At 35.6% G+C, this 23,553-nt stretch overlaps 1 protein-coding gene across 2 annotated transcripts; it reads right to left on the reverse strand.

Moving 5' to 3' along the window:
• Positions 1–1,176: 1,176 nt before the first annotated feature.
• On the reverse strand, positions 1,177–23,258 carry LOC106130771 (inositol polyphosphate-5-phosphatase A). 2 transcript variants are annotated; one of them, XM_060951033.1, is made up of 13 exons: positions 22,938–23,258; positions 16,983–17,213; positions 16,261–16,428; positions 15,503–15,628; positions 13,159–13,287; positions 12,245–12,403; positions 11,132–11,256; positions 10,107–10,202; positions 9,319–9,412; positions 8,545–8,675; positions 7,672–7,849; positions 6,787–6,823; positions 1,177–2,629 (listed from the first exon to the last, which is right to left on the reverse strand). In XM_060951033.1, the coding sequence occupies exons 1-13, from the start codon at positions 23,016–23,018 to the stop codon at positions 2,472–2,474; spliced, it is 1,713 nt and encodes a 570-aa protein (XP_060807016.1). In that variant the 5' UTR covers positions 23,019–23,258; the 3' UTR covers positions 1,177–2,471. The 2 variants fall into 2 exon arrangements, with proteins under 2 accessions (XP_060807016.1, XP_060807015.1); XM_060951032.1 differs by having other exon boundaries at positions 2,487–6,823.
• Positions 23,259–23,553: the final 295 nt, after the last annotated feature.

Below are 23,553 nucleotides of genomic sequence, written 5' to 3' on the forward strand. Positions count from 1 at the left end.
GAACTTAACTGTCAGTTATTATGAGCAAAATAGCAGGAGGAATTTTGTATTCGGATTTTAAAGTTTTAATCATATTTTTTATTGTTATTTCATTCAGTTTGATTTCATTTTCATATTCTTATATAATTAATAAATTATTCCGATTTCTAAGGAAATAGTGCATATCAAGGTTCGCACAAATAAAGTAAAAATATTCGACAGAATATTGGTATGGAAAACATTCATCTTACAATTTAAATAATGAAAAAAGTTCTACAGTACCTTCGTCTTAAATTAAAAAAAATATTGAGGAAACTAATGATCTAAATTTTATTATAAATATAAGTATTGTTTCCCAATTTAAGATAAACAATATTATTTTTTACTTAATTTGTATGAACACTCCATAATTATTATTATTATGCTTAGTAGAGGAACTAGTTTTAAAGTATTAAAATTAATTATGAAACATCTAAAGGCAATAATTAAATATTCATAAAATTACATAAAAACACTTGACTAGTTCGATTTATTATTAGAATAGAGAATATTTATGTATGATATGACAAAAAAAATATACAACTATGGCGTGACAACTACATTTTAAAGAACTGAACGGAAATCCTCTTTTGGAAGATTCTATAAAAAAAATTACAAATTGATTCAGTTTGATGCTGGCTTATAGGCATATTTTTTTATAAATTCAACAACGCGTTTTAAATGCACCCTGCATCCAACAAACTACACACCTACTTGGATTTGATTTCTAATTAAAAAAATAACAAGAAGTTGTGAAATTTCTCTTTTTATGTGTGTATTTTGTTAGCATCTTAATTCTACTATAACACCAATCGTTACAGGCATATATTGGTTGCTAGCTTTTTATGCTATCTTTATACCTAATTATTATTTTATTTTAAATACATTGTAATAATTTAAAAAAAAAGTACAATGGCAAATCAGATTACCCTGTGATGTTACTTTCCTATTAATTACTAACACATAACTATAAAAAAATATTTAAAAAGTGAAATTTTAATATTAAATGTTTATTTTTTTTATTTAGTTTCATTTTATTATTTTATCTCCAGCGAAGTGAAACCAACTCATTTTATAAAAGTTATGGTAACATAAAAAAAAAATAGATCAACTCAAATTAGATTATTGTTAAATAGTAAGGAAATATTTACCCAAAATAAAGACATTTTCTCATGAAATTAACACTAAATATTAAGTTAGTATACTATAGTGCACATGAATAATTTATAACAGATTGCACATAAAATGACTTGCCACAATTGAGATTAATTTTATTATTATCTTTGGTTATTTTTATAGTATGGAATGTTTAGCTTAGGTTTTATAAATAACGATTATTATTATATCCTTTTTTCGATATGAAAATGTATATATGGACGATATACCAAAAGCTTTAAATACTATTTCACGTTTGTAGAACGTTACGTTGTTTGAGATACAAATTTTATTTTCCAAATAACATTTATTCACTGCACGTGTCATAAACTTATGCAGTTTTTCACACCTAAAAGTAGGTAGGTAAATAACCAAGGAAACATGATATTATTATTCCGATTTCTGTGGCTATAGCATAATTTAAAGATGCTTCAAATGAGATATACATATTCTAAGAGTGAATTTGTTTAAGCAACGCTATCGAGAAAAAATAACTATATTTACGGAAGAAGAGTACCTACAAACATTTAGTGAAATATGATATTATATTTTTATAAAATACATTTTTATAAGAACACAAGCTGGAGCTATTTTTTTTTTATTTAAAAACTTCTTTAAAAACACGGACTGGATTCACTCTTAGAAATTTGTGACTAATTTGTATAGATCTAATTTTATAAAACTACTACTTCAAATCGATCAAAATACATAGTTTTAACTGAATATATATTTAAATTTATTTTTCAGGGTTTTTATTAATTTTATATCACAAACACGACTTTCTTGTGAATACAATAATGATTTGGACGTGTATTCCTAGTTAACACGCAAAAATATTTGCCAATTAACTGCGAATATCAATGCTATCTATAAACTTACTGAAAATAATTATAGACCTCAATAAATCGACTTTGTGTTTCGAAATATTTAACCAGGAATATATTAAAAGAGAAAGCGAGAGTATTATATTAGGTAGCATTTTTAACAATGACCAAATGTCAAATCTGATGTAAAATAAATTAAAAATATTTTTAGATACAAATAGAGCGCTTAAAAATTCCGACGAATTCGAATACGAAATTGTATGAATCAATATTGTATGTTTATTAAAGTATATATTTTCGAACTACTGGTTAATGGTAGTAACCTTTAATGGATCATTGTTATTTAATATAAATGGATTTTATTAATTTTTTATTTTGAAATGAACTGACTACATTTCTATCGAGAATGAAATTTGGCTAATATTAAGAAAACCTTAAGGAAAATCAAGAGTACGTAATCACAAAAAAACCTTTTCATATATCAGTTTCCTTAAATATCTGGCAAGGGCTGTCCATATTGAAATGTATGAATCTCGAGTTGGGTGATTCTGCGACCTGATCATTGTTCTCTAGCTCGTCCGGCTTGCTGTGTTTCGGAGACGATTCCGAGCAGAAGTCTTGCCGAAAGTTTCCTGAAATGTTTTAAGTCGGTCATAATTTTTATTCGGAAAGGCACAACAATGAATTATGTGTATTGTATGTACAGTAAACGGCAGAAAAAGCTGACACCCTGTTTATACAAAACCATGTGAGGTTTCTACGCCGCTGACTGTACGTAGTAGGAAGTATGATTAAATTCTACATTTAGCTCGAGCCTTCGTGGCCGTGGGATTTCTAAATGCCTAAACTGTATCAAAATTATTGTATCTTCTATTCAAAATGGCTGTGTTTTGATAGATTCAGTGACTTTTGCTTTTATATATTCAGCCAGAGAAATAACTTGGAAAAGCATATTGAATATAGTCAATCGATAATTGTTATTAAAAGAATATACAACATGTAACAGTGATATGAATATAAATCAAACTACATAAAGTAAGAAAAAACATAACAAAAACAAAATACTTACAAGCCAAGCAGCATATTAAGGTCACTACAAGAAGATGAAATAATTTAAAAAAACACGAGCGAGTACATATTAATATAATGTGTAATATCTAATATTCAAAATAAAAGAGTCAAATTATAAAAACATGCGTGCATGCATGATTAATATTAAAAAAAACTTTAAAAAAATACTCATATTGAGACCATCAAATACTAGAAAGCAAACAGACAAAATATAACACATCCAGACATCACACTAATAAAAAGAGAATATGTAATTGCTTTTGTTTTAATTGTTACCCTTTAAAATTAATGTATAAACGACACTTCAAGGAAATCGAAAAATAATATTATGAACAGCACCACGCCATACGTTTAACCTATTAATTTTTTTAAATAAAATGCATGATAAAATTTAAACAAATATTTTACAGTTTTAAAGTCGACTTAAAAACTGTAACATATATTTATTTATTCATTATGAACCAGCTTTGGCTAGCTTCGCTCCTATGACACTATACAGGGTGCCTGATAAATCATATTTCATTTTTAAGGACGTAATAAATCATGAGCATACATAACTTTATAAAATATAAAACCAACAATTTCATCACTAATTTGACAGATAGAAATTATCAAAATAGTGCACAAAGTCTCAAATTGTTCAAACATCGTGCGCTCGTTTCACGCATCCAGTGAGACAGCTGGCGACCGGCACCGCCGCGCTCGATACTCTTCGTTTGAATTCGTTTCTCAGCGCGCCGCCCGCGCTACCCACAAATGTATCTTTTGTTAAACTGGATAAAATTTTATCCCCCTATTTTTTCTAATCATTTGGCACGAGAATCAAATACTGAATTCCCAGTTTCAACACACGACCCGATTTATCAGTCATCCTGTATAAAAAAAATACAACGAAAATATACGTATGTACTCTTTATTTATGGCGGGTTTACTAGATAATGATTAACATAAAACTAGATTAAGCAAAACAGTCTTAATTTATAAATAGTGACTTTAAAAATATCTACAGATATAGATTTAAGCGTGCATATTAATGAACAGAACCGGTACATTTTGTCAAAATATTACACACTACATTTAATTTATAGCCATTAAAACAGCCAGCCATCAACAGCCATTTAAAATATGCGTTTTACAGTTGTCTAATAAGTACAGTGCATCATACAAAATTTACATTACTTTTTACTTTATTGTACACATGTACCTGATTTCTTTTGCATTTGTATTTAAACACGAGTCCAATGCGAATTTTCAGAATGGCCCTACTTTTGAATAAAGAATACAAAAATAAAAAGCGAGATGTAAATTTTAAATTCGTGTTGCGTAAAAATTAAAAAAAAACCATTCAAAGAGGATTCAACTAAATACAAATTTAAAAAAGTTTATTTAAACCTATTTTTTTTAATTTGAAGAAATTTTTTTATAAGTTAATTCGTATTTTTTTTTCGAAATTAGGCTATAAAAAGAAAACGCTTCGATGCAGAAGTAAATAATAACTCTAAAAATCTTAAGAAATATTAAGATGTGTCTTCACCAAGCATCAAAAATCCTAACCGCTTGAGCAGCATCAGACTAGATTTTATTAATAAAAATTTGGTATTTGTTCTATACTAGCACATTTATATATGTATATTGCAATAAGTATACATCTAAGTCATCCATTTCCTGGTATTGGTCCCCGCCCGTGATTACGGCGAAGTAGAAAGTAAATCCAGTTTTATATACAAAGTGACTCAGCTGTTCACACAAAGTGTGTGCATGTATTATATTAAAAATTATAACTTAAAATAAACTAACACCCTAAATACTTAAATATTTATCTATCAGATCATTTAAATCATTTATTTTAAACGTTTTTCATTGCGAAAGGTTAATCCTTTAATTTTCCGTCCTGCAGTCGGTTAAACGTGTTATCGACAGAACTAACGTACGGTTAGCCTCATGGAAGTACATAGTTATTGGAAGCGTCACTTGAGAAAATACTTTCTTGAATCGAAAATCTATCTAAATGGCGTTATTTAAGAGATTAAACGATATTTTTTCTTCAAATTTACAGATTAGGGAAAACTTTTCTAATGGTACAATACCCTGTGACTTACTTTTTATTACAATTACTATCGACTAGTTAAAACCACATCAAAATAAGTATAACTAAAGTTGGTATTATTTACGCAATATATATAATATTGTAGAGACAAATGCCTACCCCTCCGGGAAAGAGGCGTGATTTAATGTATGTATGTAGAGACAACATATGTTTAATGCGTAATTATTACCACAAAATCAAAATACTTTAAACCATAAGATTTTATACAAAGCATTAGATCGAAAATTTTAAAAGGAACATAAGTACTAGTTTTTTCTAGCTATCTCTCTTAGGTACATGTAAGAGAGAGGGAGAGACAGATATACTAAACTGACATACTAGTGGCATATAACGGACCAACGTCTAATCAAATAAATATCGATCTAATTATCAATCCCGCACTAGTATTTATATGTATAAAATCTATGCTTTGAACGAATGTTATCACTACAAAAGTGCAATCAATTTAAGAAACTGTGAAAAAATATAACAGAACAAACAGGCTGAATACAATAAGCTAAAAATAAAACATTAGTCAAGTTTACGGTTTTACTTATAACATATAATCAACCTGAGGCTACAACAACGCATGCATCACAATATGAACACTCGTGCACAAAAATGCATTGTCTTATGTGCATTAATTTGTTGAAATAATACCATAAAATTCATGGTAAACAGTCTATTACATAAAGCGGTTTCTAGTTACAAAAGTACACTTAAAAAAACATTCAGGTAGGTGTGGATTAAAAAAAAAATGACTGGCAGGTTGCATTCCAATAAAAAAAAAAAGAACTGGCAGGTCGCATTCCAATAAAAAAAATGCCCATAGTCAAATCAAACTGTCAGATTAGAACATTATTTTTTTCATTTGACATTACTGGCAAGGACAATTCTCATTTTTTTTGTCAGAATACCTATATGTTTTTAACGACTTAAATGTACAAGGACAGTAGCGCCACAATGACGAAAACATCAAACTCAGTGGTCAAACTCATGAAGTGCAACAACTCAAGCCACTACAACCACATTTGACTTTCCTCGCGCGCCTACTGCAGAGACCATAACACTTCAACGCCAAACAACACAACCCTCCCTTTTTGCTATTAACCGACTTGCACGACTCCGTACTATTCAGCCTCTGTATCTGAGGAACTTCCGTATACTTATCATCGTTCAGAAGTTTGTCTAATTTTTTTTTCAATAGCGTCGGCGAAACGCTGCGTTTAGTTTCCGCCTTCTGCGTTTCAGATACGTTAGGGATTTCCTCCGCGCTCGACGCTTCATCGACATTAGGGGTGTGACTGTCGATACTTTCCGGCGTGTACGGATCCACACACGGCCCGACCGTTAACAGATTGCTATCGATTTCGTTGACGAAAATTCCGTCGTAGCTGGAATGCGTGCTGGTGATTTCGACGTCGGGTATTCTGAATATTTTTTCGTTTAATGATCCGGTTCGCGTGCGTTTGAGTGTGTGTTGTTGTGTTAGGGTCTCGGCGGAGTGCCGCGCGCGGGGGAAGCCGTGTGTGAGAGCGCGTGCGCGGGGCGCGGGAAGGGGGCGGGTGGGGGGCGCGGGCGGGGGGGAGCACAGGCCGCAGGGGGGCGGGCAGCCGGCGGGGGGGAGCGTACCTCGGTCGCTTTGCAGCATCACGCGGAGGTAGATTGGCTGGAAAGAAAAAGCATTGTTAAATTTTTGCTGATCTGTCTACATTTATTATCTGTGAACCAAAAAAATTTGGGCTTGGATAACATTTGTCTGACTAAGTATCCGAAATAAACAAAATCATATAGGTACATTTATTTGCCTTTACGCGTTAGAATCTCATTGCGGTCCTATATTAAAAGCCATTTCACATTTTTCATCGGCGCAGTGCTGCCCTCATTTGAAATAAACAATTTTGTCTAAATCGAAATCAAATAATAAAATTTTTCAATATTCAATTACTAAATAATATTACAAGCGACTAACAGATTTTTATTCACTATACCCCTAATCCACATTTGTGTAATTTCCAATTTATACAATTCAAGTTTACTTTAGTAGACTACATATTAACAATTATTGCTTCTAAGTATTAAAGACACATTAGACACTATATTCACTACCGATTCCTACCTTATATTCCCCTATTCAAGCACCATAATTTGTGTAAATTCCAATTTATAAAATTCAAGTTTCTTTGTTGACTACATATTTACAATCATTGCTTTTAAGCATTAAAGACACATTAAAGATTATATGTATATTTACTACCCGGCACCGATACAAAAAAGAATGGGACCACTCCATCTCTTTCCCATGGATGTCGTAAAAGGCGAATAAGGGATAGGCTTACATACTTGGGATTCTTTTTTAGGCGATGGGCTAGCAACCTGTCACTATTTAAATCTCTATTCTATCTTAAAGCCAAATAGCTGAATGTGGCCTATCATTCTTTACAAGACTGTTGGCTCTGTCTATCCCGCAAGGGATATAGACGTGATTATATGTATGTATGTACTACAGATTCCTACCTTATGGTCCCCCATACAAGCAGTGCCCCCTATAACACCATACTCGCTTCGTTTCCTGGCGGGGGCGTCTACCAATCGTCTCAATTCCGCAGACAGACTGTCCGTGGGCTTCGGAGACCCTTCAGATTGATTTCGTACCAGTTTCCGGCGGATCGGAGAGCTGTCTGATTCTGAAACCCTGGAATTAACCCGTGTTATAGTTAAAAAATAGTTATGACAAATGGTTATGTAGCGGGAGCGATGATTCAGCTCAAAAGCCACCAAAGGCAAGATCTTACGCCAGGCTGGGGCGACAGACGATGATCAAGTCGGGTCTTCGGATACTCTCCAGTTGGAGAGTCAGAGTTGATTGGTCAGGGCTTTTGGCCCTCTTCAATGATATAGTAGATATAGATAGTGCCGTGTGGTTCCCGGCACCAATACAAAAAAGAAAATGACCAATCCATCTCTTTTCCATGGATGTCGTAAAAGGCGACTTAGTGATAGGCTTATAAACATGGGATTCTTCTTTTAGGCGATGGGCTAGCAACCTGTCACTATTTGAATCTCAATTCTATCATTAAGCCAAATAGCTGAACGTGGCCATTCAGTATTTTCAAGACTGTTGGCACTGTCTACCCCGCAAGGGATATAGACGTGACCATATGTATGTCAATGATATTCTACGCTGCCTACAGCTGTAGGCAGGTCTCGATGAAGCTTCACTGTTACCTGGGAGTTCCCATTGGGTTTGACATGGCGGCCGGAGGGCGGGCGTGAAGCGGTTGACAGACGACGTTAAAGAAATTATTTAAAAATGATTTATATGACAGAACAACGTTCGCCGTGACAACTAGTATATATATATATATAATAATATATAAAAATATTTACCTAGCGTTTATAGCCTGCTGTACGCTCGTGGGATCTGCGATACTCTTCCTGCTAACATTTATGCCGGGAACCGATAACGCGTCAATTTCAGCGACGCTACATTTCTTCTCCAAAGTCCTGGCCGGGCTTGACTGTAATTAAATTTACATACATATTACCACGTCTATATCCTTTGCGGGGTAGACAGAGCCAACAGTCTTGAAAAGACTGATATGCCACATTCAGCTGTTTGGCTTAATGATAGAACTGAGATTCAAATAGTGACAGGTTACTAGTCTATCGCGTACAATAAGAATCTCATGTTTATTAGCCTATCCCTTAGTCTTTTTTAACGAAATCCATGGAAACAAGATGAAGTGCTCCTATTTTTATATACCGGGAATCACACGGAACATATTCATCACAGACCGTGATGTCATCGATTTATCAAGGTCCTAGGTTCGAGAAAAGCTCCCGGTTCCCAAGATATATAAACATTTCAAAAACCGCGTTTTAAGAAACTAAGTATATCAGCGCCATCTCTGGTTGACCTAGCAAAGCTCGATCATGTACCTACCAGGTACTATTTATTTATTTACTAGCGACCCGCCCCGTCTTCGCACGGGTGCAAAATTATAAATGTTATTATACATAAAAACCTTCCTCTTGAATCACTCTACCTGTCACAAAAAACCGCATCAAAATCCGTTGCGTAATTTTAAAGATTTAAGCATACAGACAAACAGACTAAAATAGCGACTTTGTTTTATACTATGTAGTGATCTAGCTAGCTACCTGATGGTGCGCGGCCGGGGATCCGGACCTGGCGGGGCTGCTGTCTGATGAGGAAACCCGTCCGCTGCTGTCCGTGGAATCGGCCACGGATTTCCTTTGCAAAAAAAAAATGGCAAATTAGTAATAACGTAACTAATTATTACATTTTGATATATAATAATAAAAGTTGTATGCTTTTTACATACATACATATGATCACGTCTATATTCCTTGGGATAGATAGACGTGACCATATGTATGTATGTATGTGGGTATATTCCTTGCGGGGTAGACAGAGCGAACGGTCTCGAAAAGACTGAATGGCCACGTTCAGCTATTTGGCTTAAAGATAGAATTGAAGATTCAAATAGTGACAGGTTGCTAGCCCACCGCCTAAAAAGCATCCCAAGTTTGTAAGCCTATCCCTCAGTCGCTTTTTACGACATCCATGGGAAAGAGATGGAGTGGTCCTATTAATTTATCAATCAGTGCCGGGAACTACACGATTTGCGTGTATGCTATTTCAAACAATCAGTTTACTTTTCGCATAAGAATGAAGCGAAGAGAGTTATGAATGTGGATGAATAGAAGGAAGTATGCAGAGATTGTGGCAAGTGGAAAAAGGGAGTCTCTGCCTACCCCTCCGGGAAAGAGGCGTGATTTTCTGTATGTATGTATGTATGTATGAAATACGAGGAATCCCAAGTTTACAAGCCTATCCCACAGTGGTTATTCACGACATCCGCGTGAAAGAAAGAAGTAGTAGTAGTACCTATATCAATTCTACATTGCCAAAAAATCACACACACCTGGAAGAATGTCGATTGTCAGCGCGATTTGTATCATGCTGCACCAGCAACCTCGCCGATTGGGACAGCAGTATCCTATCACACCAAGACGGGCATCTGAAACATAACAAACATACACATTGCCATCATAATGTTTATACATATATGCCGTGTGGTTCCCGGCACCAATAGCAAAAAAAGAACGAAGGACCACTCCATCTCGTTCCCATGGATGTCGTAATAGGCGACTAAGGGATAGGCTTATAAATTTGGGATTCTGCTTTCAGGCGATGGGCTAGCAACCTGTCACTATTTGAATCTCAATTCTATCGTAAAGCCAAACAGCTGAACGTGGCCATTCAGTCTTTTCAAGACTGTTGGTTCTGTCCACACCGCAAGGGATATAGACGTGATCATATGTATGTATGTATGTTTTTGTATCACGAGCCCTTGTTTACCTATTTTCTTTGGTTTGGCGTCGTCATGCCCCTCGGGTATTGCGATTATGTGCTCTGTCTACACCGTTACAAATCCGTACTAATTACTCCGTATACGGATCAAATAATTTATTAGTAGATGAGTAATACATCATGTCACCTATCTCGGGTCTGCTGGAAGAGATGTCTTTTGAAATAAGCAGAACGTTTGTAATTTTGTTTCTTGTGTTTATCAGTCTCAATGTTTTCTGTGTTCATAAATTATTAAATAAATAAATAATAAATATAACCTTAGAAAAAAGAATCAGGTAGAAAAATAATTTGACAATAGCAATTAGGACCTTTATTGGTTCTGTAAAGAGAGACACATTCCAGTTTCAATGTAATGTGTGTCTTGGGTCTTCATTATATATAACGTGTATATGTATTACATGGAGATAGTAAAAAGGTATTCTTTATTATTTTTTTAAATTCTGTTTGTATTTATACTTAACTTAAAACCAAGAGAAACCTCATATAAGTTTTTTTCTAGCCATTTTAATGTGAGTTAAGTACCCGGCGAAAATATCATTTCGGAAAACAAAAAAAAAAAACAGCAGATAGAATCACCTGGTTTTCATATAATGCGTGGGCAGGTGTACATCCTCTTCAAAGGGGTAGGAAGGCGGGAATTTCACGGGAAACTCGTACAGATGAGGCTTCAACGCTTCCAGCTCCCGGTCGAAACGCTGCAACTGAAATTAAACGTTACAGATATAGATATACGGTTCATTTTATTGATATAAAGTTTAAAATCGAATTAGCCGCGCCACGGGGCTTGTGGAAATTTCGAGACTAAAGTACACTATAATTTCAGGTTATAGCAGTGTACTACATACTATCAAAATCCGTCTAGAAGGTTTGCAAAAAAAAATACAAACATACATACATCCCTCCTCCTAACAAACTCTCGCATTTATAACATTAGTAGAATGCAAGGCGATACGGAAAAAAATAGATTCAGAAAAAGATGAATTAGAAGAATTCCAAGTTTATAAGCCTATCCCTTAATCGCCTTTTACGACATCCATGGGAATGAGATGGAGTGGTCCTATCCTTTGTTTTTGGTGCCGGGTACCACGTGCGATGGGCTAGCAACCTGACACTATTTGAATCTCAATTCTATCATTAAGCCAAACAGCTGAACGTGGCTTTTCAGTCTTTTCAAGATTGTTAGCTCTGTCTATGTCGCAAGGGATATAGACCTGATTATGTGTGTATGAATTAGAAATACTGTAATTCTTTTGAACTTAGTTTTAGATATCTTGGATATGGAATTTATTAACTCCTTTCTTTATAATAAAGTTTGAAGGAATACGCGCTGTTACCGTCCCGTGCTGAAAATGCACTGTTGCCGTTCAGTACTCACCCAGGGCTCTCGGAATATCTTCTGGTGGTCGACATGAGAGAACTCCTTCCCCACAGTCAGTACAATTCGTTGGTCACTGCTTCTATACTGAAGTTTGGAAGAATCCGCGCTGTTGCCGTCCCGTGCTGAAAATGCGCTGTTGCCGTTCAGTACTCACCCAGGGCTCTCGGAATATCTTCTGGTGGTCGATATGAGAGAACTCCTTCCTCACAGTCAGAACAATTCGTTGGTCGCTGCTTCTATACTGAAGTTTGTAAGAATTCGCGCTGTTGCCGTCCCGTGCTGAAAATGCGCTGTTGCCGTTCAGTACTCACCCAGGGCTCTCGGAATATCTTCTGGTGGTCGACATGAGAGAACTCCTTCTTCCCCACAGTCAGTACAATTCGTTGGTCGCTGCTTCTATACTGAAGTTTGGAAGAATCAGCGCTGTTGCCGTTCTGCACTCTGTTAGCTGAAAGATCTTCTGTCACTTTCTGTAAATACAAAAATTCGTAAAACAAATAGTCGAATAAAGGTATTTTTTTTAAGCATTAGGAGGCTTTTGAGGTTTTAATCATTATTACAAAGGAAGCGGTACCAGTAAATATAATGTCTCCCATTTTTCCGTGTGGTTTCCAGCACTTTAGAATAGAACCAATCCATATCTTTCCCAAGGATGTCGTAAAAGGCGACTAAAGGATAGGCTTATGAACTTGGAATTCCCCTTGCAGGCGATAGGCTAGCAAACTATCACTATTTGAATCTCAATCCCATCATAAAGCCATACAGCCGAACGTGGCCTATCAGTATCTTCAAGACTGTTGGCTCTGTCTACCCTGCAAGGTATATAAACGCGACTATATAATAAATAATAAATACGAGACAAATTACACTGATTGAGTTAGCCTCGAAGTAAGTTCGAAACTTGTGTTACGAGATACTAACTCAACGATACTATATTTTATTATTAATACTTATATAGATAAACACCCAAGACCCAGGCCAATCAGAAAAAGTTCTTTTCTCATCATGCCCTGGCCGGGATTCGAACCCGGGACCTCCGATGTCACAGACAAGCATACTACCGCTGAGCCACAGAGGCCGTCAATATACCGATATATACATATATATGTCAATGGCCGACTATATATATATATATCTCTCGTTTATGCTCATGTTCCCAACTTTCCAATTGCACCCTCCGGGAGAGATATATCCGGGTTAGGTCAACTTACTTGCCGCGCCTTACCTTGACAACACCGCCGGTGTCAGTCCTGAAGTTGAAGTCTCCGAATATGAAATAGGGTGCGGCGTTCACGTCCGAATGCAAATGGCGGAGAGTGTGACGTAGCGCGCGGCGGCGGCTGCGGCAGTATACCTGAAAAAAAAATATATTTTCCAAGTTAATACATACATACATACATAATAAACTTAAAAACACATCTAATATTTCCTTGTTCTGGCAAGCGATTAAATAAAACAAAAGATTTATATAACCAGTATAATATAGTTCCTCGTCTTTCCGCGCAGATTGTCAAAGGTTACACTTGTACAGACTTGTAATTCTTATTTTATCTAGCGATAGGTCACTATCTGAATCAAAATTCCATCATTAAGCCATAACTTTACGTGGCTTATGAGTCTTTAAACATTATAAATAGACTAAACATTCTAGTTTCTCAATAGAACCCTAAAATATATTTCCATTACACAAGACTAAATTTAAATAAATATATACCACACAAATTACACAGATTGAATTAGCCTCGAAGTGCGAAACTTGTGTTGCGAGCTACTTATTCAACGATACTATATTTTATAATAAATGCTTATATAGATAAACATGCCCTGGTCGAGATTCGAACCTGGGTCCTCCGGTGTCACAGACAACCGTATTACCGCTGCGCCACAGAGGCCGTCACGTCGAGATTGGTACAACATAATCTATACTAATATTATATAGCTGAAGAGTTTGTTTGTTTGTTTGAACGCGCTAATCTCAGGACCTACTGGTTCAAATTGAAAAATCTTTCTGTGTTGAATAGACCATTTATCGAGGAAGGCTTTAGGCTTTATATATCATCACGCTGCAACTATTAGGAGCGAAGAAATAATGGATAAAGTGAAAAAATCGGGGAAAATTATTCATACTTCGAGGGCTTCAATGATGCCCAAAATAACTATTCCACGCGGACGAAGTCGCGGGCCCAGCACAGCAGCAGCAGCAAAATAACATTTTAGTTTCTCAATAGAACCCTTAAATATATTTCCATTACACAAGATTGATACAACATAACACCTTCACGAATAAGGGGGTTGGTCGCGTCTCCGAAAACAATGTATTGCGTCAGAAACTGTCACTTTAAGAGGTGGGCCAGACTGTCTATTGTTTAAGAACACGAGAACCACGATACGATTGTACGAAACGACGACGCTATATTTTTAGAATTTGTAATGTCATTTTTAATTTGTTATTAATAATTTATGTCATTAATTCGGCATTCGTTTTCATGTGATTTTCTTTAGAATAACATGTTTTCTTTCTTTTTTTTTTTATTATGATTCGGGTGTTTGACCCTGTGGGAAGCCATGATGACGTCAATAGTAGTACACGTAAACTTAAATAATGCCTATAAAAAAAGATGGTTATTATAAACATAAATAATTCACTGTTTCATTGTAAATTACTAGAATTTGTAAGCAAGTGTCTTTGCTCATGTAAAACAACCAAAAAAAAATTCGTTAATTTGAGTTCGCGAGGGAATTTCGGAAATCGTTTTTAACCGCTTTCAAAAAAAGGTGGTTCTCAGTTTGATCTTTATGTATATATGTATGTACGTTCGCGATTATCTTGCGTTTTGCTGAACCGATTTTAATGCAGTTTTAAGGAAAGTGTTTGTTCATACGCTTAGGAGGAAGTTTTAGAAATTTATCCGACTTAAAAAAAAGAGGATATCGATTGTAGGCGGTTGTCTATTCACAAAAGTTATTATTTAGATTACTTGAAGGGATCTACATGCCAAATTTCAAACCTCTAAAAGGGTTTGACTGACTGACTGAATAACAGTCATATTAACGAACATACCGAACCGCTGGGTCCAAATTTTAAATTAAGCCCGAAGGTTCCAAAAGTAGGAAGGAGTACACTAAAAGGGAATTTCTTAGAATCTCGCGAGAAAAAAGTTTTTTGTAGAATAGAAAAAAAGAATAGGACCACTCCATGCCTTTTCCATGATTGTCGTAAAAAGCGACTTAGGAATAGGCTTATATATATACTTGTGGTTACTCTTTTAGTCGATGGGCTAGCAACCTGACACTATTTGAATCTCAATTCTATCATTAAGCCAAACAGCTGAACGTGGCCTTTCAGACTTTTGACGACTGTTGGCTCTGTCTACCCCTTTAAGCATATAAACGTGATTATATGCTATGTTAAAAAAAAATCTTATTGCTTTACTCAGATGGAGTATATTATTATTTGTGTTATATTTTCCGATTTTTATGACTGAGAACGTCGTCGTATTGTGATCGACGTTTAACCTACGTAAAAAAAAGCAAGTTAAACAAAAAAAAACCTATGAAATGGTACCTACTGATGGGTAGGGCTCCATAGCGAGCAAATTGGAAGCGTCGTGGAACAAATGTATGTTGATGAACTCCACCGCCGTGCCGCGGATCAGCCAGCGCGTGCGCAGGAAACCTTTGCGGGACCATTTGCACTGGAACAATACATAACATGATTCTTAAAAATAATTTTATACTTACCTATAAATTGACTGATTGAAAGTATGATTGGTGAGCAATAATCTAGTACAATCAACAATACATTAACCTATGCAAATTCACTGAAATTTTGCTTCTATTACCGCGTCATAGACTTCCATGCATGTACAGTCAACCTCATATCAAGTTACAGTTGTTGTTAAGGTAAGCTGTATTTAATAGAAAACATACTTATAGGCGTGGTTCCCGGCACCAGTACAAAAAAGAATAGGAAAACTCCATCTCTTTCCCATGGATGTCGTAAAAGGCGACTAAGGGATAGGCTTACAAACTTGGGATTCTTTTTTTAGGCGATGGGCTAGCAACCTGTCACTATTTGAATCTCAATTCTATCATTAAACCGAATAGCTGAGCGTGGTCTATCAGTCTTTTCAAGACTGTTGGCTCTGTCTACCCCACAAGGGATATAGACGTGACCATATGTATGTATGTATACTTATAGGTATATTTAATTTATTTTATTTATCTTAACTACTTAAATAGATTTTTTTTTAAAACTGATTTATTAAATTTTCAGCCATGAACAATAAGTATTCAAAATTTGAAATCGAAAAAGGAACATACTTACTTCTGGAAAGAAATGCTGAGGGAATTTCGCCTTCTCTTTGGTAGTTACACTCTCAATGTTGCCACTGAACACCTCATTTCCTACCACCTCCACGTACGCTTTCAGGTCGAAGTCCCACATTTTGAGATCGGTCAGGGATGAATGCGCGAAGTACATGTTGCCTAGGGCCTGTTCACAAATAAATTATTATCAAAAACTAGTTTCTGTGCCGTGTGGTTCCCGGCACCAATACAAAAAAAGAATAGGACCACTCCATCTCTTTCCCACGGATGTCGTAAAAGGCGACTAAGGGATAGGATTATATACTTGGGATTCTTTTTCAGGCGATGGGCTAGCAACCTGTCACTGTTTGAATCTCAATTCTATCTTAAAGCCAAATAGCTGAACGTGGCCTATTAGTCTTTACCAGTCTTTTTTTCTTTCATGTTTAGTATTTCTTTGACTTTTTCATTAGTTTGTGTATTTTCAAATTTAAATGCAAAATTTTTATTCATTATTATGGGACATTTCAAACATCACTTAATAATTGTCATATCTTTCGGCTTCACAACATTGTATGCCGTCAAATAAATTACTTAAAACTAAGTTTACTGCCGCTTCCAAAGCGTCAGTGCAGAAGAAGCGGCAAACAAACTGCACTGCAGCATTTTCTTCAATAACCTCAACTTGCACGTAACAATTAGTTAAAAGTACAAACTGGAAAATTTGGATTACAAACTTACAGTAAACTTCTCAGGCGAACTGAAGTCCTCGTCCAAATAAATCCTGATCTTATCATAGAGCCTCAATTCCGGACACTCGCAGAGTCTTTGGACGAAATCCGTAACATATTGCATTGATTTCTCGTACGCCTTCCCGCCGACCTCTTGTAGATGAAGCGCAATGAACTTCGGGTCCATTCGGGACACCGCTTGGAGGAACTCCGACGTCCATATCGGTAGCATCACCGACGGCTGGTGATAAAAGGAGAATTCTATTATTACTAGTTTTTTTTTTAATTAAATGCTCAAGCATTATGTTGGCAATAAATAAATAAATAAATATATATGGGACAAATTACACTGATTGAGTTAGCCTCGAAGTAAGTTGGAAACTTGTGTTACGAGATACTAACTCAACGATACTATATTTTATAATAAATACTTATATAGATAAACATCCAAGACTCAGGGCAATCAGAAAAAGTTCTTTTCTCATCATGCCCTGGCCGGGATTCGAACCCGGGACCTCCGGTGTCACAGACAAGCGTACCTACTACCGCTGCGCCACAGAGACCGACAATATTTTTGTTATATTGTTTGTTTATGTTGGCAATATTTTTCTAGGATTGAGTTTTCAAGATTTATTGTAGACAAAAGTTGCGCCGATGATGGGCACCTGCTATTTGATACAGGTACCACATCTTTGCTGTACATTATTACTAGTTAGATACGTACGTACAGACAGTCTTGAAGACTGAATGGCCACGTTCAGTTTAGTGTTGGAAATGGGATTAAAATAATGTGACAGGTTGCTAGCCCATCGTCTACAAAAAGTATAGTATATTAGCCTTCCCCTTTCAAGACATTCATGGGTGAGACATAGATTTGCACTATTCTAAATTGCCGGGAACCACACGGCATATAACTATCATCCTAAAATTATTTTCTGAGTTACGTACATAATTTTTGTGCTAACATCGTGAGGAAACCTGCACATTCAGGCAACTGGATATGTAACCAGGATCCAATACGAGTTAAGGTGCCTCTGCAAATGTTGCGGAGGTCAGATGGGAATCGTTTTGTGTAAAATCCTGACTCACTCATCAAGTGTGGACCCTGGGCTCCTCCCCAGAGTGGTGAGGATGTAACCGGGACTATAGCCAGGAGATATAGATATATGAGGAAGAAGAAGAACGAGAAAAAGCTGCACATGACCATATGGAAGGGTGATCATTATTCAAGCTGGGCTAGGTCCTAATTTAAATGCTTATTAGGAACATACATACATACATATGGTCACGTCTATATCCCTTGCGGGGTAGACAGAGCCAACAGTCCTGAAAAGACTGATAGGCCACGTTCAGTTATTTGGCTTTAAGATAGAATTGAGATTTGTAAGACTATCCCTTAGTCGCCTTTTACGACATCCATGGGAAAGAGATAGATTGGTCCTATACTTTTTTATATTGGTGCCGAGAACCACACGGTACTTATTAGAAAACCTGCCCTATTAACGTTTATATACGTCACGATCATTTAAACACATTATGTAGTTTGTCATTAGTTCACCTAATGCTTGTTACGTGTTATAACTGTATATTTGGTCCAGAAATACTTTACTTTATGGTGTGGGATTCAAATCCCGATTACCCGAACATCCACATTTCTATAAAATAGCAAATGCCAAAGTCAGTATCTTGTTTCGCTTTTACCAGCAAACCACTATACCGATATCGATGAAACATACATACATACAGTCACGTCTTTATCCCTTACGGGGTAGACAGAGCCAACAGTACCTAAAAGACTAAGTGGCCACGTTCAACTGCTCGGCTTAATGATGAAACATTCTATGTAACCCCAAATCAAACATTTTCAAAATTAAAAAAAAAAGTTTATTTTAGAAAATGTTTGTCTTGAAAATTAATTCGACGGTAATTTTTATTAAACGCGGGCGGAGCTAGGTCTCCTACCTATGTATAGTAGGTACAATGAACGTACAATGATTAAGCTGTTTTAGAAAGAAAAGAAAAATTTCTGAATTCAATCCTACTGATAATATCCTATCGTAGACTTTCAAAGAAACTGAGAAAATCATTATCATACGGATTTTGAGTTTGACGAAGCTTATTTGCGGATTTTTCTTTGTGCAATTATGACGAAACATGTTGTGGATATTTTGTCTGTATTTTTTTTTTGACGAAGCGTGGTGTTTATGAGTTTCCGTAAGTTTCCGATTATGTAATAAACCACAAGTTTAACTACATAATATTTTCATATTTTTCATTTTGTTATTAGCTCTTGTTATGAAAAATATTGGCATAATTATTCCCGGCGCCGCGTATGTGAAAGAAGCCCGGGATGCGCCTATGACCTTAATCCTGGATTTGATAAGTCATGTTAATGTTCAAGCGAAGGAAGTATGCAGAGATCGTGGCAAGTGAAAAGAGGTAGTCTCTGCCTACCCCTCCGAGAAAGAGGCGTGATTTTATGTATGTATGTATGATAAGTCATGTTTATATACTAAGCGACTCCGTCTGACCTCCGCAACCTTTGCAGGGGGATGTGACACATATAAAATCATGGTTACACATATATCCAGTTGCCTTAATGCGATGGTTTCCTTAGAATGTATTCCCTCACTGTAAGACCTTCAAAAATTGAATGAAAAAAATGAGATATGTCAAGGCTCGTTACAAGTGAAAAATTTGTATTATCTCCCTATCCCAAAACGCTATCAAATTAATCTGAAAGCTGTAAATAATGTTCTGTAATTCCATCATTAAACTATACCTACAGGTGATCGTTGAGATGAGCTTTTCAAAATACTGCTATCTTGGGAGGGAGAACGTGATTATATGAATGTATATATTTAATAACAAAAAATCTGAGCGGCCGGTCTATAGAATCCATTAGACCTTGTTGCATGTATTCATTCGACAAATGGTACGTCACAAATGACCGCGGTTCTTATGAATTTCTAATTACTGTCGTCTCTATGACGTCAGTAAGTCTGTGGTAAGAATAACATTGTACAAAGTAATAATTCTTTTATACGTTCAGTGCCGTGTGGTTCCCGGCATTATAGAATCATTTATCACAGTCCATCATCCCTGTTGGGTAGATGGGAACAGTCTTTTCAAGACTGAAAGGCCGCATTCAGCTGTTTGGCTTAATTATGGAATTGAGATTAAAACAGTGACAGGTTGCTAGCCCACTGCTTAAAAGAATCCCTAGTTTATTTGTCTTCAATTGATTTTCTTTGATAATGATACGAAATTCATACAAAAAGAGTCTTAAACTTAATAATTAGGTTATTAAATCTAGTAATGCCGTGCCGTGTGGTTCCCGGCAATAAAAAATGAATAGGACCACTCCATCTCTTTTCCATGGATGTCGTAAAAGGCGACTAAGGGATAGGCTTACAAAATTGGGATTCTTTGTTTAGGCGATGGGCTAGCAACCTGTCACTATTTGAATCTCAATTCTATCATTAAGCCAAACAGCTGAACGTGGCCATTCAGTCTTTTCCAGACTGTTGGCTCTGTCTACCCCACAAGGGATATAGACATGACAATATGTATGTATGTATGTAAATCTAGTAATATGTTGCATCCTCACTACTCTGGAGAGGAGCCCAGAGTATGCCTTTGACCATGGATCCTGGAGATTGGGTGAGTCAGGTTTTTAGACGAAGCAACTCCCGTCTGACCTCCACAACCTTTGCATGGGGAACCTAATCCATATTAGATCGATCATGGTTACACATCCAGTTGCCTGAATATGCAGATTTCCTCACGATGTTTTCTCTTAACGTAAAAGTATTGGTTATTATGCAAACTTATGTACGTAACTTCGAAAATAGTTATTGGTGCATGGCCGAGGTGGGATTCGAACCTGTGCCATTTTGCGCCACACGCATTTTAACCCGGCACCTTACCGATTTGACCACCGACATTCTGGTGTGTAATTTTGTCTCGTATTCTGACATGCTAAAGTATTTTAATAACATGTATGTAGGCTAAATCCAATGGCTATAACACCTTAATTGGCATACAACCTTGTTACAATCTAAAGTGATTGAGATAATTTCAGATCCAAACTTAGAAGTAAGCAATTCCAACAGCTTCGTCTGCATAAAATACAAAAATAATTGATATGTCTATTAGCTAAGAGTTGAAATTACAGAAAGGATTTCTTAGAAATTTACATACATATTATCTTTCTTTATATATGACTTCATCCCTTACGGGGTTGACAGAGTCAAGAGTGTCGAAAAGCTTAAAATGCCATGTACAGCAGTATAGCATAATGATTGCATTGTGATTCAAATTGTGACAGGTTGCTAGCACATCGCCTTAAAGAAGAATCCCGAGTTAACGTAATATGTAGGCAACCTTTTTTATGTACACCATAGCAAGGGTTGCCATGATTTTGTTTAGTTAGGAAAAAATATATTATTTTTTTATTGTCAAATATTTTCATTTTTTTTCCATAATATAGTACTTTTAATTTGATTATTTCTCTCCTCTTTTCTGCTTTTGTCTCCTGTAGTGAATAATGTAACATTGCAACTATACTTCCTACAAATATCTTAGGAAAATATTAATTTTTATTTAATTTTACCCCAACTCTCTCTATATCACGGCTTGACTGACTAGTGAAAAAATCCCTAGGCTGACATTTGTAACTAAGTTCAATAAAAAAAAAATATGTACCGAAAGGAATTATTTAAAAACTAGAGGCCGCCCGCGACTTCGTCCGCATGGAAACCCTATCAATCCCGCGGGAACTCTGGGATAAAAAGTAGCCTATGTGTTATTCTGGGTCTTCAGCTACCTACATACCAAATTTCATAATAATTGGTTCAGTAGTTTTTGCGTGAAAGAGTAACAAACATCCATACAAACTTTCGCCTTTATAATAGTAGTAGGATAATAATTGTAAGTAGCCCACTGGTTTTCAGTTGCTCAGTGATCACCAATCTTTGTAACATGATTCAAAACATCTAACATAAAATAAAGATATGTTTATGTGGGGTTTTAATACCTGTGTAATTTATAAATATGTAGTTACAATTTCAACTACACCGTTGTCTTGCCTCAGATTAGGGGTATGATGCTCAGTCAAGCCATGATTGAAAATTTTTCTGGTTAGCCTGGGTCTTAGATGTTATTTAATTACTACATCATGTAAATATTTATTTTAAAATATATAATTGTATAGTTAGTATTTCATGCCTTACCTCAAGTCTTGAATTTACACTCAATACTTAAGAGTTGGTAGAAAAAATCTAAACTTGGGAATAATATTTAAAATTTATATTGACAGCCTCAACTTAAAATTGTAGATCTTTCCTTGTGGGTCTACATATTTTATTTCTGGGTAGATACCTATACTAAGTATGATTTTGTCCTGTTTAAACCTACTACTATCCTTATTTGACTTGTATACTTTTTCCTCTTTAAATTATGTTCAGAGGAATATTGTGTGTTATGAAGCAAATGATAAAAAAATTTACAGATAATTTTGAAGCAAAAAATCTTAATTAATGATATAACTGGTAACATTAAAAGATGAAATAGAGGGAAATACTTTTATAATAAGGGGGAAAAATTGGATAGTCCTTAGAAAAAAAAACACATCAGTACCATAATGTAAATCAATTTAGTTTAAATAAGGCTTTATGTAGTAACTTAACTGTTTTACATAGTTATAAGGTAATAAAGTGTAGCAAACACAACAACTGTATGGAGAAAACATAAACAATAATATTACTTTTTAAATTCAATATCTGCTGTATTCCAGACCCAGTATCAATTACATTTTATCTGGCTGGTAATCCTACACTTCAGTATTACAACACTTATCGCAACACGCATGTTTTCACAAAATAATTAAATTAGGCATCTAATTAATCGGTGTCATGTTCATTTATAAATTACATACGGTACAAATTAAATCATATGTACTTACGTCTTCAAATATAGATCCTACGTTTGCTGTCACGAGTAATAATGGCACTTTATCCGATCCCATCTTTTTGAACTTCAACATGATCCCTAAAACGAATTTTATGCAAAAACAACTGAGCCAAACAGGCGAGGTTAACGTCCACACAGCGTAGCCCGCCGCTTGGCCTGCTTGGCGCGCTAACGCCCTATTAGCACACACTTGATTACATTATTGTAGTCACGTTTATTATTTCCCTTCGTAATAAATACGTAGTAAAGTATTAACGAGCTCGCCAAATCGTTTGTTTCGCTTCGCCAGGCTTCGCCCAATAGCCCTTTTTGACATTTGTCAATGAATGAATGACATTTTTACACCCACACACCCCAATCTTACAAACACTAACCGGCAAATTAAAAAAGGTACCTATCTCTGCATTTCGCAAACTACATTGAATCCTGGAAAATATGAACTTCAAATCACAACTAATCATAATGCCTTTTAGCCGTTAATCTTTTAGCTTTGACTGAAGTGTAATTAATTCATGATAAGTGGGTAATTAAAATATCTAAAAACACATGGTGATTCTTTAGTAAACTTAAATTACGAACGTGTATATTTTAGAGTCGAAAGATTTCTT

The sequence above is a fragment of the Amyelois transitella genome, chromosome 23 (assembly GCF_032362555.1).
Source record: "Amyelois transitella isolate CPQ chromosome 23, ilAmyTran1.1, whole genome shotgun sequence".
Classification (NCBI taxonomy): Eukaryota; Metazoa; Arthropoda; class Insecta; order Lepidoptera; family Pyralidae; genus Amyelois; species Amyelois transitella.

What these genes read in the sequence shown, in the direction of transcription:
- LOC106130771 (XM_060951032.1), bottom strand. Translation starts at nt 23,018, where the DNA reads ATGTTGAAGTTCAAAAAGATGGGATCGGATAAAGTGCCATTATTACTC. An exon ending in TAGGATCTATATTTGAAGAC is followed by an intron (nt 17,214 to 22,937) that starts GTAAGTACATAT and finishes TTTTATCACCAG; the next exon opens with CCGTCGGTGATGCTACCGAT. An exon ending in CTTGTATGGGGGACCATAAG is followed by an intron (nt 6,824 to 7,671) that starts GTAGGAATCTGT and finishes TTTTCTTTCCAG; the next exon opens with CCAATCTACCTCCGCGTGAT.